General features: G+C 40.1%; 1 protein-coding gene across 14 annotated transcripts in view; it reads left to right on the forward strand.

Moving 5' to 3' along the window:
* The window catches only part of CUL2 (cullin 2), a 50273-nt gene that overhangs the window by 7900 nt on the left and 24510 nt on the right, over positions 1 to 17863 (forward strand). For 5 of the 14 annotated variants that reach the window (XM_083704846.1, XM_083704845.1, XM_083704844.1 and 2 more), the window contains exons 2-10: positions 2577 to 2715; positions 6270 to 6372; positions 7290 to 7384; positions 8544 to 8649; positions 10413 to 10495; positions 10980 to 11033; positions 15312 to 15408; positions 15508 to 15618; positions 16799 to 16976. In XM_083704846.1, coding sequence (XP_083560972.1) covers positions 2597 to 2715; positions 6270 to 6372; positions 7290 to 7384; positions 8544 to 8649; positions 10413 to 10495; positions 10980 to 11033; positions 15312 to 15408; positions 15508 to 15618; positions 16799 to 16976 — 946 coding nt within the window. In that variant the 5' untranslated portion in view covers positions 2577 to 2596. The remainder of the gene's footprint in view (positions 1 to 2576; positions 2716 to 6269; positions 6373 to 7289; positions 7385 to 8543; positions 8650 to 10412; positions 10496 to 10979; positions 11034 to 15311; positions 15409 to 15507; positions 15619 to 16798; positions 16977 to 17863) is intronic. The other 9 variants (XM_083704850.1, XM_083704849.1, XM_083704848.1 and 6 more) reach the window with 3 other exon arrangements.

Consider the following 17863-nt stretch of genomic DNA (forward strand, 5'->3'; position numbering starts at 1 on the left):
TTCCCTTAGTGCACAGTTGTTATCTCCATTAGGGAAAATGTCATTAAGACATCTGATATGGTGTTAGTCATGGGTTTGTTGTTTTTGTTTTTCAAAAAGGACTGGACAGAAATTCATGAAAGAAAGAGCCATGAACTGCTATTAGCCATAATAGAGACAATGAAAATTATGTATTTAAAGCTGGTATACTTTGAATATCAGGTGATGGGGCAGCCAACACGGGAAAACACTTATCACTATCATGCTGTACATGGGACTTGTGGGGAAGAATCTAGCAGGCCTCCAGACGCTTGTCGGATAAGTTCAGTCCTTGAGGATATCGTTTTCATATATTGTGTCTATCTTCCCCCAAGTTTTGTAGACTTCAGGATTAAGCAATTTTAGTTCCAACTCATCTTAAGACATCTTTTAGATTTATCAAGAAAGACCAGTCTGAACTTCTTGTGTGTGAAGTATGCCTGGATAAGATAGGTATGCAGGTGTAGGTTGGTGTTAACAGAATTGCCTGAAGGTAAAATGTTGTAATTGATTCATAAAGAAGATACTATAGGAAATTGTAACTCTATAAATTATGCACCTTAAAGAGCTGTGTTAGGTTTGTTCACATAAACAGTACTTATTGACATACCACCCATAGTAAATCAACCAATTTCCATCTTTCCGAAAAGTAATAGCAATTGATTCACCACTGTGAGAACTGTCAATGGTTTTATTCTGCTTCTGTTTCTATTTCCGAGTGTTTGCCCTTGTTTTCCATTGTTTCTTCTCTTCTTTCATTGTATTATGGAGATAGTTATTGATACATCTTTGCTATGAGTAAGGAAGCATACAGTGTGCTGTGTTTTAAAATGGCGATTTCGCTTATTTCTACAGTATGGCAAAAATGTGCTTTTAGAATAGTCAGCATTATCAGCTAAATTTGGGTTCATTGGTCTGCTCAGATAACTTGAAGTAATGTTGGTATTGTTGTTATGAGTGAACAAATACATATTGAGGAATATTGAATATTCCACACCACTTGGAAATTGCTAGGAGTCTAGGTGCAAATAGTCATTTTCATATGTTATACAAATAAAACCACTTACACAACTCAAATTTTAATAATGACAGTATTTTTAGTGTGACAGATGCACCTTTTTGGAGTGCTAAGTTCTCTGAAATGACTCTTGCTATCAAAAAACCAAAGTGCTATGTCAAGTCTAGATACTTTCAGCTGCTTCGCAACTTTTCTGTGGACCTGAGTGGATTTTGTGAACTAGAGTTTGAGAATCTCTGCTCTAGCCCTCAGTGAGCCCAGGGTTAGTATAGTTATTAACTGCAGTTTAGAGATCGGGATATGGGTATATCTGCCCCTCCATCCTCTCTTCAGGTGGATATCCTTGGCTTCCTGTAACCACACTTAGAGGTCAGGTTGGCGCCAATGTTGACTGTGGATTATTTCAAATTGTGGTTCTGATTCTGTTTTGTAAGCAGACTGTTATTAGCAGTAAGCAGCAAACTATGGTTACTAGTGACCAGGAAGTGGCGGAGGGAGTCTGCTTGCATGAGAAGGAGGAGGGGTTGTATAAGCCCGCAGTAGGCAGAAGAACTGATTTGTTGACCTGAACCAGTTTGCTTTGTAGAGAGTCTTGGATTCAGTGCTTGGTTAAGTGTACATTTCAGTATGGTTTGTGTTTAAATTCAGATTTAATTTTAAATCTATATAGCATAAAATGCACACACACACACACACCAGATCTTATATATATACAGTATAAGTAAATGATCTCTTTGGGACATTAATACGGGACAGTGATTGTCCCAAGATCACCCAGTGATCCATGACTGAGTGGGGATTTGAACCTTGGTCTGTTCAGTCCTCCTCCAATGCACTTAACTGTTCTGCTACACTGACTCATTTAAAAGTAATTTTCTACAATTGAAGTGCAAGCTATTTAAGTGCAACTCAAATTTTCTGTTTGTTTGCTACTTAATTGCAGCAGCATCGGCCTCCCTATTCATTCATTGTTACGGGATTCCATTTGCTATTGCAAGAAACACCTAAAAGGAAACAGTTTGGCTACTTTTTCTCGGCTCTGTGCTACTCTGTGTACTTTTCCTAGAAACCTCTCTAGGTCTGATGCATGTAATTGACCCCGATCTACTCAGGCTCTTTCTGGGAATCACGCTGTTTGTTCTGTGATTCATTCTTGCGCGCATTATTTGTAGTATACATGGCAACAGTGAGGACCACGGAATATTGCACTTTGCTAGAGAAGTACCACAGAGCAACATTTCTGTAGCAAAGATTTCTAAGAGTACCAGCAGAAATCAGCCTGGGTAATAGAGCAGGTCGGTTGGGGAAGCAAAGTTTGATGTTTTGTGTTTTTAGTATTCTGTTGGGAGCCGGCCAGAATGGCTGGGGCAACCCAGTCAGATGGGCGGCATACAAATAATACAATCATCTACATCCTCCTCCTCCTCCTCCTCCTCTAACCAATTATAAGGTTTAAAACAAAAGAGTTAAGCAATACAGTAATATTTTGTGGCTAACATTACTTTGAAACTAATCATCTGGATTTTTCTCTTTTTTGCAGATCAATACTAACACCCCACAATGTCCTTGAAACCACGAGTAGTTGATTTTGATGAAACATGGAACAAGCTGCTTACAACAATTAAAGCTGTTGTTATGTTGGATTATGTGGAAAGATCAACATGGAATGACCGCTTTTCGTATCCTTTTAATAGAAGCTGGCCTCTGATTGCATGTGATTGTGTGTCTTGCAGATATTCGTTTGGCGTAACCTTGCATAAATGCCAGCTGGAATAAAATGTCTTCTATGACCCCCATTTTTTACTACTTCTGAGAAAATGAGGACCTCATTGTAAAAAAAGTTGTCAGAAATGTTGCATACAGTGAAATGGGGAAAATCTGAATTGATCACTTCCTAAGAACTGTTGCTATGGATAAATGATAATGATTGTCTAATTACATTGAGTTTAGTACATGATTTTTTGGTATCTATTCTGAATGCAAGATGTGGCTTTTTTATTCACTTAGAGCAGACAAATTGACATCCCTAATAAATATGCCAACAGTCCGACTGGCACAAGTAGCCTCATCTGAACTATTGTTTAGCTTTACTGCAGTTGGGTTAGATTTCTAACTGTTGCTTTGATTGACTATGACAGTGGATAGCTTGATGTTTGGTTTGCTCTGGAAGAAAGGATAGCCATCCTTTGTATTATTGGTAACACTGACTGCCTTTTTCCAGAGAATCGTTCAACAAAAGGCCTTTTTGAAGGATTGTCGGTGTATTTGCAATTAATTATTTGTATAAGCTGGATGCAGCCCATCTATATATGCAAATAGTGAACGTTTACGTTTGCAAGATAAGACACATGCTACTGAAGGAACTAGTAAAACCTCAAGCCAGATGGAATCTATCAGTAGCTATTTCCTTTATGACTCAGTAGCAGAGCGACTGTTCTCATCAGCATATACAAAGCTGGACACTTGGTCTATCTGTATAGTCTGCACTGACTGACAGTCGCTCTCCAGGGTTTCAGACAGGATTCTTTCCTAGCCCTTACCTGGAAATGCCAGGAATCGAAGCTATATTTTGCTGGATGCATGACCAGTTATCTTTTGGAATATGTAGTATAGGGTATGGAAACAACCTGCTTTTCTTACAGAAACAACCTGCCTACCTATGATGTTGATATTGCATCCCAGTAAACTTAGTACATCATGATGCATTAGTAGAGGGGAATCTATTGTACCTTACAGATGGGTGCAAACAAGTTGTCCTATGTAGGCAGTTGCTGTTCCTTTGCTCATATGATGCCCAAATGTGTTGATGTTCACAGCAGGTTTTAATTCAGTTTTTCGAAAGTGCGTACCTTCCTTGAGACTGAAAGCAGAGTAAATATGCTCAGGATACTGTGCTCCAGTATAATACCAAGTCCTCTTGTAAAGAGCAATGGAGATCACATGCTACTTTTATTTAAAGCATTGACTCACTTTCAGCTACCTTTTGACCTTCAGATCTGTTCAGCCTGAACCCCTGCAGGAACAAGATATTTCTGGCACTGTGCTTCCCTCGCAGCATAACTTAAGCATGTTACTAGAAGTAATTTACTATTTTATAACTTCATTCTAGAAAGTTAGTTTTGCTTTTTAAAGTAAAAGTCATTTCCAAGTTTCCATTGAATAGTTCAGGCTGGTAGAAACAGATTTTTGATGTGGGAGGGTGCCTTTTAACACAATTCTGTCATTCTGTCTTTACTCCATTTTTCACCCTAGTAAATGACTCCTGTTTCTTTATGCCCCTGCTCTCATTTCTTGGCATTGGTTGTTCTTGAAATTGGTGGATAGGCTTTCAACAAGATCTTATTGCAGCATTTGCAATGTGTTACCATAATACCAGTGGTTACCAAAATACCACTTCTGTCCCCTGGAAACCTGTTTGTTGCTCCAGAAGGTAGACCCCAGTAATCCATAAACTGCAGTATAGTTCTGGTTCTAAACACAGAAATCTAAATATAGGAAGAAGAACTAATTATGGAGGGTTCTGCTTTTTGAGGGTGCCCCCACTGCCTGCTACAGCAGTGTCCTCGCCAGGATGCTAAGCAAGGTGTGAAGGGAACTGAAACAGAATTTGGGTTAAGAGAATCAGACTTTGCAGCACCAAGCAAGGCAAATACAACAGGACCCAAAATTCAGCTGAGACCTTATCTCATCAAGAAGGTTGGATAGCCTCTAGAACTCCACCCATCAAATGAAGATGCTGGGTATTAAAGGACTCAGGTGTTGTTTAATGATGATGATAGCTTCTACCTTTTCAAACAGAAAATTGCTTTGGGTAGTGGGTAGACCAATTCAGATGTTTCACCCAAAGGTCAGCTGCCATTTCAAGATCTGAGGTCTAGTCACTTTTTCTTCTCCCTTTGGAAAGTTCCCACTGAAATTCTACATATTGCAGATTCTGGGGCCATGAGACAAGCTTCTGATCATTATTGGAAAAGTCGCTATCAGAGGGGCTTGATCACACAGAAATCTATGAGTTTAGTGAATCTTAATGCAGAAAAGCTTAGGAATTGAAGAAGGGCTTCCACTTGGTTCAAAGTCCAGTTCACAATTTGTTGCTTATCTTTGTATTTTTCAGAATAACATGGTTAGGGCAACTGCTTATTATTTGCTACAATGAGTCAGTCCTTATGAAAACTACTAGGTATGTAATGAACTCCCCAGACTTTAAAGGTTTCTCATAAATGCAACAGCAGCAACATTTTCTGGTATTCAGAAATAAAAAGCTGGCTTCATAGATTCCTTCTATAGGCAGGATTTTATTTTAGAAATAATTCTTTTTGTTTCATCCTTTATTTCGTGCTTCTAGTCTACTCAGTTGCTTTAGAAAAGACCAAGAGTATAATAGTTCTTTTTCCACATAGATGCATCAGCTATGGATCAGATCCTTCTGGAAAAACCTTGCTTGTTTCAATGCTTTGTGTTTTGGATGGCTTATGGAGGAAACAAATTTGACAGTGTGTTTTTTATAATGAGCAATGATAACGTGGTGCCATTATCATTTTTTTGGCTAGATATCTTATTTTTCTCAGCTGTCTTCCAGGAAAGCTTTAATAGAGGTGGGGTATTGGGGGGAGAGGCTTATTTTAGGAACTATGTAGCCTGTTATTACAGACAAATTAGACTGCAAGACATTTTTCTGGAGGAGATATTATTTCACATATGGCCAACTGTTACGTTGTTAGTGTTGAGTATTCAAAGGAAGCAGACCATAATGAAGAACATCCTCTCGGAAGCCAAAATTTACAAGAAGAACATGCTGAAGCTTCTACTAGTATGAAGTGGTGTATTGTTAAAAATCTGTAGGTAACTTTGCTCTTGTTGTGAGGAACTGCTTCCTGCTCTAGGCTTGGAGAAATAACACTGTTCTCAAAAAAGGATTGTTTGAAAGATACCGTTTCTTTACAGGTTATGCTACACTGTAAATACAGGCCAGGGCAAAAGGCCCATGCATGGCATTCTGGTGATTTTCAGGCCCTACATTCCCACTTGTGATGCTTTTTCTATAGGCTGGGAAGGCCTCTCCTGAACTGCCTTCTCTGCAGTGCATGGAACTGCAACTGAAAGAGAAAGCCAGCAACTTTTCCATGTCCAAGCCTTGAAACCAAGCCACATTGTTCATTTGTTTTTAAGATCTTGTTAAAAGTTTGGGTTAAGAGAATTTGAAAATATGTTTCATCCTTGACTTTAAACCCAGGGACATTTACGCTTTGTGTGTGGCCTATCCTGAACCACTGGGGGAGAGACTTTATATGGAAACAAAGAATTTTTTGGAAAATCATGTACGCCATTTGCACAAGGTAACTATAAAGTGTACAAGACGTGAGTCTTCTCACTGTATGAGGATTTCATGACTGTGAATACAAGCTGTTTCACTATTTGTTAAGGATTACAGTCATTTTTTAATTTGTAAAATATTTTGTGAATTACAACCTGGGAGTAGGGCTAGCCGATACAGTGGTACCTCATTTTGAGTCCAGGATCTGTTCCGGAGCCCCGGATGCTCGATGAAAGGGACGCTTGACAAAGCGCAGCTTTGCGCATGCGCGTGAGCAATTTTGCACTTCTGCGTGTGCGCAAGCGACAAACCCAGAAGTAACCCGTTCCGGTACTTCTGGGTTTGCTGCAGACGTTCCACAAAATGGATGCTAAACAGGCCGGACTCACTACGAGGTACTACTGTATATCAATATATAGTCCAAAACCCTATTGTGATACTGGTTTTATAATTTTTGACCTGGCAATATATTATGCATCATGATTTGTGTGTGTGTGTGTATTCACGCTGTGCAGAAATCGCAATGTAGGAAAAACTGTGAAGCCAGCCGTTCCCTCAACATAGCTCCATTGTTATTTCAGACATTGTGATATATCAGTATATCGCAACGTTTAGCTGGTGATATATCATGAAGTTGAAAACCAAATATCACCCAGCCCTACTGTTTGTGTCTACATAGTTTCATCCTTATTTCAGACATCATTATATATTGGTATATCACAATGTTTAGCTGGTGGTATATTGCAGTGTTGACAACCAGATATTGCCCAACCCTACCTGAGAGTAGCATGTAAATATGTATGGTATTTCCCCCAAAAAAATTTGAAACAGTGCAGATATGAGAATGTATTATAGAATTTTGTTCTTCAGCATTTCTGACATTGTTACTACAGTGCAAATTGTGGAATTGATCTTTTTCCCTTATGCTTTTTTTTGTAGAGAGTCATGGACTCCGAAGAACAAGTACTGGTAATGTATCATAGATACTGGGATGAATACAGTAAAGGGGCAGACTATATGGACTGTTTATACAGGTAAATTTTGGAGAAAACATGTTAAAAGTGTAATTGATGCAAATAAAATTATAGAAGAAAGCTGAAGCTGTTGGGAGATGGACACAGTCACAATTTGATTTCAAAACTATGTTTAGGACAGGATTATGAAGTGCTTCCAGCATTATTTTATTTATATAGGTTACAACATGTAGATGCTTCTCTTATTTACAAAACTCAGATTAATAAAAATATGACAACTAAAAAGATAGTCTGTATGAAATATATTCTTTGTTGTGTGCATATATGCAGAAACGTGGGGTTTTATAAAGGTTTGTTTAGCTGTTAAATGACAGTTTAGATCAGCAGATGCGCAGGAAGAATATGAGCAATTCTTGCAATCATTCCATGCCTTTCCAGAGAAAGCCTTACTATCCTGTGGATCCAGCAACCATAGATTTAGGATAAATATTTTTGGATAGTTTGTTGAATGTCTGTAGGATGGACACCAAGTGATCTCATTTAACTAATTCATTTAAAGTAACCTAACAGTGGAATGGGAAAAGAGTTAACTGTGCCCCTTGGAGGAAGAAGTATAAAAAGTGAGAGTGCACCCTGATCTTAAACATGCTTCTATGGGCATAAACCCTGTTTCATAAATCCAGCTGGAGCAGCAATTCATAAGCCTCTTCAGTACACAGCTAGGTTTCCAGTAGGCTTTCAGGTCTGCTCAAAGTTGAGGAAGACCATCTACATCAGGCTTCCATATAATCAGGCATCCATGTGGAGGGTCTGCTTAAGAATGTAATAAAATCCTGTTGGATCAGAGCAATAGGTCCTCTAGTTATCATCCTGCTCTCACATGGCTGACCAGATGCATGTGGGAAACTCACAACCAGAATTCAAACACAAGAGCACTCTTCCCAGTTTCCAGGAACTGTTTTTTTTAGAAGCCTCCAACTGCAGCAGCAGAGCATAGCCATCATGGCTATAAACCACTTTGATATATATTTTTATGACACAGCAAATAATTTTATAAAGATTTATAATAATTATGTCTAACACAGCCATTGTTTCCTGTGTGGTGTTGTCTTCTGCCTACAGCTCTATGATTTTGATAGTGAGATGTGTCTTTTTTTCCTGACCTAGATTTGCTTCAGAAAACATCTGAAAACACTCACAATATGTTTTGTTTTCATAGATACCTCAATACACAGTTTATTAAGAAGAACAAATTGACTGAAGCTGATCTTCAGTATGGTTATGGAGGTGTGGATATGAGTGAACCATTGATGGAGATTGGAGAGGTAGGCAGTCTATGGATGTTCTTCCAGAAAGTTAATAAGAAGTGCATTTAATTCTCTCTTCCTCACAATAACTTGCCATGGTCACCTTTGTTGAAAACCGTATAGCCCATTTTGTTGGATCAGTAAAATAAATGCCTCATTTATTGCCTTTGTAAGTCTTCACAGTGAGGCATTCAATGCTTTTATTGGTTTTTTAGCCAGCCTTAGTGAACAGACTATTGTGTATTATTTACTTACTGAAATGAATATAGATTATACAGTATCTTGGTGGGATTGGTGGATACAGAAAGAGAAATGGGGCTCTGATGATAAAGAGCTGCAAAGAAAGAAGTACGAAATGCACAACACTCAATAATTTACAGTAGTGCCTTTAATATGAAGCTGACAAGAATAAGGGCTTGGTGAGGCATTGTTTTATTAACTTGTTTCATTAGAAGTGATGCTTGGGGTGGCATATACTTAAAGCCTACATACATACTTGCTTTTCTCAAAGAGGAAAGTCTGATCTCTGAATGACACTCATCTCTGGACCCTGTTAATTGATCCCTGGAATTGACGAAGTTTTTGCATTTCTGATGGAATAAATGAAAGCCCAGATATAAGGAGGATTGTATTAGGGCTGTTTCACATGTAAAAAATAATAGTGGGTTGTATCCAAACCAACAGTGCAGTCCTGTACATGTCTACTTAGAAGTAATCCCGATTGAGTGTAACGGAACTTACTCCTAGGTCAGTGTTTATAGGATTGCAGCCTATGCCTGCAACCTAACTACACTGACCTGGCAGTAAGTCCCCCCTTGGGAGGAGTCATAGTTCATGTTAGATTATCTGCTTTGCTGCCTGAAGGTCCCGTGTTAAATCCTCAGTATCTCCAGGTACAACTGGTAGAGATCTCCTTCTGAAACCTGGGAGAGCCGCTGGCAGTTATATCAAACTAGACTCTATATAAGACACCTTCTTATAACACTGATTACTTCTGAGTAGACACGGCTAGTTCATTGTGCAATAAGTTAGTTATCTATTCCCATTGATTGCAGTGGGAATTAACTTGCCCCGTTGATTTCAACTAATTTAAGCCCAGTTTGCCATGGTTGGGCTTAGCGTTATGTGCAAAACATGAATGAGGAACCATGCAAGTGCAAAAATCATGGCCACTTTGATTCCCCCCACCCCCATCCTGCTGCCCTCACATTTCCCAGAGCTCAGCTTTTGTGTCTGAACCAACTAGTGGTTTGTCTCCCCCAGACCAACCACAAGTGGTAAGGCAAGAACAAACCATGGCTATTGAGCGTACACTCAGAGGCAGTTTTAGTGTTACTACTATTGGTTTCTTTTGCCTTGTACACATGTGCAGCGGGCCAAAGAGGACTACTTTTCCTTTCTGCACATTCCAACAGTATTGTCAGGATTTTTCAAAAGATAAATGCAGACTGGCTTTGAGTAGCCAAAGCTAATCTGAGGGGATTCTTGAGTTCGGTACTGGCTATTGTTGATCACAAGAGTTGGGAACCTGTGGCTTTCCAAATGTTATTGGACATCAGCTCTCATCAGCCCCAGCCTGCAACACATATTTCCCAACCCTAGATTACGTTAATTTAATCTAATATTTTCTACATTTAAATACAATATTATCTTATTTTAATGCAATATTACCCTACTGAATCCATTAGGATTGAGTAGTTTTTAATTCTAAAAATAATCTAAAATAAACAAATGAATCATCTGTGCTTGACATGTTTCTGTTGTGCATTTTTTCATAACAGCTAGCACTTGATATGTGGAGGAGGTTAATGATCGAGCCTTTACAGGCTGTCCTCATTCGAATGCTCCTCCGTGAAATCAAAAAGTGAGTTAATCCTTTTGTTGTTGTTGTTGTTAATGCAAGTTGCCTGCTTTATATATGCTTACTTACTGTACTTACCTGAGAATTTTAATTGCTTGATTTAAGAACGTCACTATTCACTTCTTACTGTTGTTTCTTTAGATCGTAACTGGGTTTTTATATGTTGGCAACATATTCAGGGAAAGCAGAATCTTTTTTGAGACGTGAAATTGGCTCTAAAAGCAGGTAGTGTGTCCTAGCAAATAGAGGATGTTATTGGAGCCCTAAAGCCAGTGTTCATTTCTGCTACTTGCTGTGAAACCTTGATCTTGATCTAGTGATTTTGCAGTCTGGCCTAGAACATTTGAATCTATTGAATTACCAAACAAATGTTGTACTTTTAAGTTACTTCGAATTAGGTGTTATGGTGTATTGTATAAATGTTTTTCTTAAAAAGAGGACTGACACTAGATCTAGAATTCTTTCTGAAATTCTGAATGTATTACAGAACTGAGCAGCAGTACAAGCTTCAGCTACTTCTGTCAGTCAGCCTTGTTCCAGGGTAAGGCTCTGATTGCCAGCAATGTAAAATATTGCATATTCTATAGCTTGTTAGCAAATGCATAGAAAAGCCAACCGTATCTAACCAACCAACCTTCTATATTTCACCATGCACTGAGGTTTTTTTTGTGACCTCCTGTCCCAAAGCTGCTGTCAGGTGAAACAGAATTTGCCTTATGGCACCTTTACAGGAGTTGTGAAGAGCAGCTGCAATCCAAGGCACAATTAAGTGTGCTTCAGTCCTGTTGATCTTGCAGGTCTTCCGCATGGTTAACTGTGCCCTAGGTTATATTTGGTATCATTTGCAAAAATAAATGCATAGGGATGAAGTGCCCTATAGCTCTAAGCAACAGTTTCGGGCAGATAACAGTTAAATCAAGCTTGAATGTGCTCTTTAAAGCTCACATATGGAAGTAGCTTCTCTGAGCATACGAACAGAGGAGTCCCATCTTCCTGGATGGGTGTTTCATAGAAACCAGTTCTTTTTGACAATTAAAAAAATAATTAAACTCCAGGGCCAAGTCATGACTCTTCTGTTAATTTTAAGAAGTGCAGGAGAGGAAAGAAAAAAATATATTCCCAATAGGAGTTTGCTCCATGGAGCCGCTGTGAAACCTGCAGTGACCCAGTGCTCAGCAACTGAGGCAGAATTGTAAAGTTAGCAGTCCTGTGGCCACGATCCTGAGTACCACCAGATTTGTTCTGTGTGTACTGGCATTTGCATGATCAGTGTCTTCCACTAGGACATATCTTGCCCTTTTTATCCTGAATTTTAACTTCCTTTTCTTTTCATGTAAAGCTGTTCTTGATTGCTTCTTACTGTCCTGATCTAATATCTATTGAAGCTGCTATAGTTTGTACGGAGGACTCTTCGAGTTGGCCTCTGCCTGCCCCTAATGTTTTTTTCTCCTACCTAGCCTCTTGAATATTGTGCAGGTTATCAGTTTCTGTTTTTGCAGATGTAAGTGTTGGTGTTTTAGTGGCCAGAAGGTTTTGTGTGTTTCGGTTTGCAACTATTGAAGGCAGAGATGTAGAAACTATATCATGTTTAAAAGATTGCAATAGAACTTTTGCATATTGGGCAGCTGTCACATGTACTGTAGTAGTTTTGTGTATTCACGTTCCCCCTTCATATACAGACAAATGTCATATCTGATGAAGAAAAGGTTCTGAGATTTACTTTCGTAGGCATGCTAGGCGGTTTGTGGTCATCTTAACTGACATGGTGAAAGGGGCGGGGTGAAATCTCTGGATAAGAACACCTGATACTTCTTTTAGTTAAGCTCAGCCACAGACATTTCTTCAGCTGTTAATGCTGCAATCCTAACCACATATAACTGGAAGTAAACCCCACTGAAATCAACAGGGCTTGTTTCTGAGTAAGCATGGTTATGATTGTGCTGTAAGAAGTTTATATGTGGTAATCTTCACATTCACAATCAGTTCCGGACTTCCAGATATGAGTAACTTCATAGAACTGGGAGTTGACAGCCCAGATGCCTGGTTCAGTTTGAATTAGGGTTTCCTGAAGAACTGTCTGTAGATAGTTTTTTCCCCTTACATTTTTTATTATTCTTGATTTTGTTATTTATTATATTGTTCTTCAGCACACACAAAAGCCTCCCAGAATGGCATACAATTATCAGTGAGATGACAGTTCCTCAGATATACAATCTAAGAGGCATGACACAAAAAGAAAAGGGGAGTGGGAATGACTTGGATATCCTGGAGCAATTCCCTGTGCCAGAACTTCATGTGACATAGGTTATATTTCATAAAATGTTAGAGTGGGGACAGACGCAAAGAGTCATCTAATCTAAGCCCCTGCAGTGCTGGAGTTTGAACCTAGGTAGTCACCAATTGGGATGCAGGTGGCGCTGTGGTCTAAACCATTGAGCCTAGGGCTTGCTGATTGGAAGGTCGGTGGTTCGAATCCCCGTGACTGGGTGACCTCCAGTTCGGTCCCAGCTCCTGCCCACCTAGCAGTTCGAAAGCAAGTCAAAGTGCAAGTAGATAAATAGGTACCGCTCCTGTGGGAAGGTAAATGGTGTTTCCGTATACTGCTCTGGTTTCGCCAGAAGCAGCTTAGTCATGCTGGCCACATGACCTGGAAGCTGTCTGTGGACAAACGCCGGTTCCCTCGGCCTATAGAGCAAGATGAGTACACAACCCCAGAGTCATCCGTGACTGGACCTAATGGTCCTTTATCTTTAGTCACCAATTAGAATTGTGTTTTGGACTTGGTTCTATGGTACTTAGCACCTCCATGTGACAGTGAGGCAGACATTGTCATGCAGGTTTGCGGCTTGAAATAACAGTGCATCTTACCAAGAGAAGAGGCAACCTGTCACGAGGAAGCACTCCATTTGACTCTTGTTAAGCCTAGTTGTTCTATGGCTCTTTCTGTGACAGTCTCATGCTTGCGTGTACTGTAGTCAGGGAAAGATTAGCACGGGCAAGGAACAAATCTGGAGAACAAAAGTTATACCTAACTGATTATCTTCTTAGGTTATGATTCAGTTGGCCTCAAGTTCACTCCTGGACGGGAAGGAAGAGGCATGCTGGCAAGAGTTGTCCCCTTTAGCACGACACCTTGCAGGGTTCTAAATTGTGCGAGGAGGGGCTGCAAAGACATGCAGTGTGATGTGCAGAAAGGCGTAGAGCTTGCTACCACACCCCTGCTATCTGTTGCATGATGATAATGAGCATCATAGAAGACAGCTTGTGTCAAAGTGTAGCTGAAATGGTTTATACATTTCCCTGCCTCGAATGAAGCTTTTTCTGTTTTGAAACTACTATAGGGAAGCCTAAAGCAAGTCCCTCTCAGATTTTAAGACACTTTGGCATTTGCCATTTGCTCGGGTTTAATTTTTGTCCTTTAGAAGCCCACCTTCTGCTTTTTTGCTGCCTGTTCAAGGAAGGTGGGAGGAAACTGAAGGTCTGCTACTTGTTGCTTCCAAGCCATTAGGTCAATTTTGTGTCTGTTTATTTTCACACTGTTCAGTCTCGAGGGTACCAATTTTGGTGGCAACACCGCTTTCAAGTTTTAATCTGCTTGGCATAAATAAGAATGTGAGGTCAATGTAAGGTGTCAGCTATTAAACGTTGAAGCCATTCTTCCCCCCTCTTCCTGTTCGTAATATCTGGTGGAATGAAAACACATTTCTCTTGACTCTCTTCCTGCTGTTGTGCACTTTTGCCTGCATCATATAATGGTGTCAGAACTCCTTATCCTTAGCCTGCAGTGTGGGATGTAGTTGGAATATTGTACAGTATACCTTGAACTTTCTTCTCTTTCTTGGTCTACCTTGCTCTCCTCCACTCTTCTCTCTCTCATGCTTTTGCCTCACCTTGAAAACATTTTAAAAGAAAAAGTGGACTGCTGCTTGTTCAACCCACCATAGGTGAGCAAGCCAACCCAGCTGCAGGTCACCCTCACCTGTTTATCAGGTGTGAATGCTCATTGCCCTCTGGCGAGAAGGACTCTCAGAAGCCTCAATTGCATTGTATTGCTAGCAAGAAAGCCATGCTTTCTGGAAATCTTGAAAATGATAGTAAGAAGAAATTGAGGCTTCCCTTCTGTTCTCAGTAAGAAATAGCCCAGCTTCTGCCTCCCTGAGCTCTGACCAATAAATCCAAAGGTGATCAAGAAGCACTTTATAAATTTTAAAAATTAAAATTGGGTGCCAAGTTCCATTTCAAATGAAATATGCTTGGGTAGTATTACAGAAATAGTATTTTAATATAGTACTACATTTTTGTGGTGGTATTAAACAAGCATACAGTTGTTAAATAATTTTAAGGTAAATGCACTAACAAAGATTACCTGTTTTTGGTTTCGGCTGTTTGCGTTGAGAGGTCTTAGTGCTGCCGAAGGGGTGGGAATGGGGAACGAGATCCAAAGACTTTGCCCAAGTACTGGGAAAGTACAAGCCTGCACTTTAAACTGGGAAAGTACAAGCCTGCATTTCGCCTTTTCCAATAATGAAATGCAGTCAATGTGGTTCCCTCCAGATGCTGCAGTCCAGCCACTCCCATCAGCCCCAGCCAGGGAGCTTTGAGGTTGTAGCCCCATAACATGTGCAGAGCCCCACACTGGCTACCCTTGCATTACATATGCACTCCCCAAAGGGTTTGTGAATTGAACAGCACAGACAGCAGACTGCTTGGTCCTTGAAAAGGCTACCAACAGCCAGGCCTATTTGTCTTTCTGGTTTTGAAGTCTGGTCCATGTGTAAAATTGCCTGCATTATGAGAGCTTCTTTTTTCCACCTTTCAGTGATCGCTGTGGAGAAGATCCAAATCAAAAAGTAATCCATGGGGTTATTAACTCCTTTGTTCATGTTGAACAGTATAAGAAGAAATTCCCTCTGAAGGTAAAGGATCCTTTCTTTTTTCTTTCGTTGTCTTGGCTTATTGTGGCAATTGTTCCGTCCCTTGCCTTATTTGTACTTGATCACCCTCTCTCGTTTTAGTTTTATCAGGAAATTTTTGAGTGTCCTTTTCTGAATGAAACAGGGGAGTATTATAAACAAGAAGCTTCAAATTTAATGCAAGAGTCAAACTGCTCACAGTATATGGAAAAGGTAAGACACTCATATTTATGTGCAGCATAGATGCCAATTATTCAGTGTTCCTCAAGAGAAAATATACACCAGCTCATTGGTTTCTGTACATCAAAGGCAGGGCCATCTCAGGGAGTATGGGGTGACTGCCTGGGGCCCTGCACTTTAGGGGTTCTGCACCTCATGCCAGTGACCATCGTTCACTGCCAGCGCTTTTGCCTCTTTCTCACTTGTGGGAGGCTTTGTACCATCTCCCTTCCTTGAGAAAGGCAGGCAGTGAGGAGGTGGGTCCCCCTTGTACATACTGGCACTGCCAGGAAAAGGAAAAATATAAGCTAGGGTAGAGGTTGCCACCATTAAAATACAGCAAAACAACTAAAATTAAGGCAAATGGGAGGGGCTAGTATACTCCGCAAGTTATGTTCATAGGATCATGGAAAGAAAGCACTTTGCATTCTGTAAACTTTATCATATGGGGGTCATTTGACCCCTGGATTGTCAGCTTCCATGGCAAATGAGAAATGTCGGTGAGCAACTGGTGTGGCAGTGGAACTTGACCATTTTCAGGGATGAGGCTCAGCTTTCTTGCCCCCTAGCAAGGTGGAATGCTACCCTTGGGTTTTGGAGTTGTGGACCTTGACCTGATTGATTAAGGCACTTAATATGTTCCTCATATCCAGTCACCTGCCACCAGGCAGCGGAGAAACCCAAAATAGGGCTTCTAAAGTTGATCTGAGTGCTAAAAGTTTTTTGGTAGGGTGAAGAGGATATCCATTTGCAATGGAGATATCTAGCAACTGATTGCTTTTTTATTTTTCTAAGTAGGTTCCATTCTTCAAATGCAGCTGACTTCTAATGTTGATTTATAAGAGAGATATTCAGAAGGCCTATTTCCATTCAGAGATCTCATGCTATCCATATGGACAATCATGCATAGCTGATGATAGTTGAGAGAACTTAAGAAGATTGCAATAAATTTGATTAGCATCCTAAAGAGTCAGGATAAGGTCCACTGTTCTTTCCATTTCAAGAATATGAGCAATTGTGACAGGAGTTTGCAGTGTACTGGGGCATCCATTCTGCCTAAATAGTTCCCTTGGTCATAATTTGTTTCTATTACTTTAAACTTGAATGTTTGTTCTGTCCCTAAATAACCATGCAGTGCTTCGTTTTGTTCTCCCATCTCAAAAAATTCTTTTAGGTTTTATGTAGATTAAAAGATGAAGAAATGAGGTGTCGAAAATATCTACACCCCAGTTCCTATGGCAAAGTAATTAATGAATGCCAACAGCGAATGGTAGCAGATCACTTACAGTTCCTTCACGCAGAATGCCATAACATTATCCGACAAGAGAAGAGAAACGGTAAAGACATACAGGGTGATTAAGTTTGAATTCAAAATATAATATACCTTCTAAATATTTTTAAATTGAATTTATAGTCACCTATGTTGTTTTCTAGTATAAATAAGCATAGTGATCCAGGAAGGGACACACTCAAGTGTCTTGATAGGGGGGGACCCTTTTGGCTCCACAGAGTAGATCCTTGTCAGGATCAGCCTCATGGGTCAGAATTGACAAGTGAGCAGCCTACCTACCTGCTTATCACATGATATCATTATGATGTGACATGGTTAACCAGAAGGTTTTCCTGTGCACCAGAATCTCTTGCGGGGCTTCCAAGCACCCATTGCCGCTGAGGGAAACCTGACAAAGAAGGCTTCAATGCTATCAATGTTTCCCACTTCTGAGAGAAGGGGAAACTATGGACCTACACTTCGTCCAAGGGCTTTGGTGGTGTTGTGCAGGAAGCATCTCCTCAGTGCTGCTCAGTCAACACCTGTGTGGGGAGCAGACCTGCATTTGTCCATGCCTATAGGTCCTTCATGCACCCATTGCAGCATCTCTTCCTTTAGAGCTAGGTACCACCAGTATGGTGCCTTTGAACAAAGCTCCATCCAGCACATACAAGTCCCCTGCAAAGTAGTTCTCAGGACTTCATGTGTTTTCTACATCCATCGGAATTGATTACTTGTATTATTTGTTTGAAAATAATATCCTGAGCTTGTGGCCCTTGAAATTATGGACCACATCTGGTTAGAGACCAGATTTTCTTGTATTACTCCAGAATCTGAATTTTCCTCAGTCTTAGTCCCATCATAAGCTCTGGGCAAAGTGCCTTCAGTTACTAAGCATTTACCAGAGCTATATTCCGGTTGCAAATCATCTGATTGTAATTCAGAAAACAGTCTGTCTAACCTGGAAGA

This window comes from Podarcis gaigeae, assembly GCF_964106915.1.
Source record: "Podarcis gaigeae genome assembly, chromosome: 12".
Lineage (NCBI taxonomy): Eukaryota > Metazoa > Chordata > Lepidosauria > Squamata > Lacertidae > Podarcis > Podarcis gaigeae.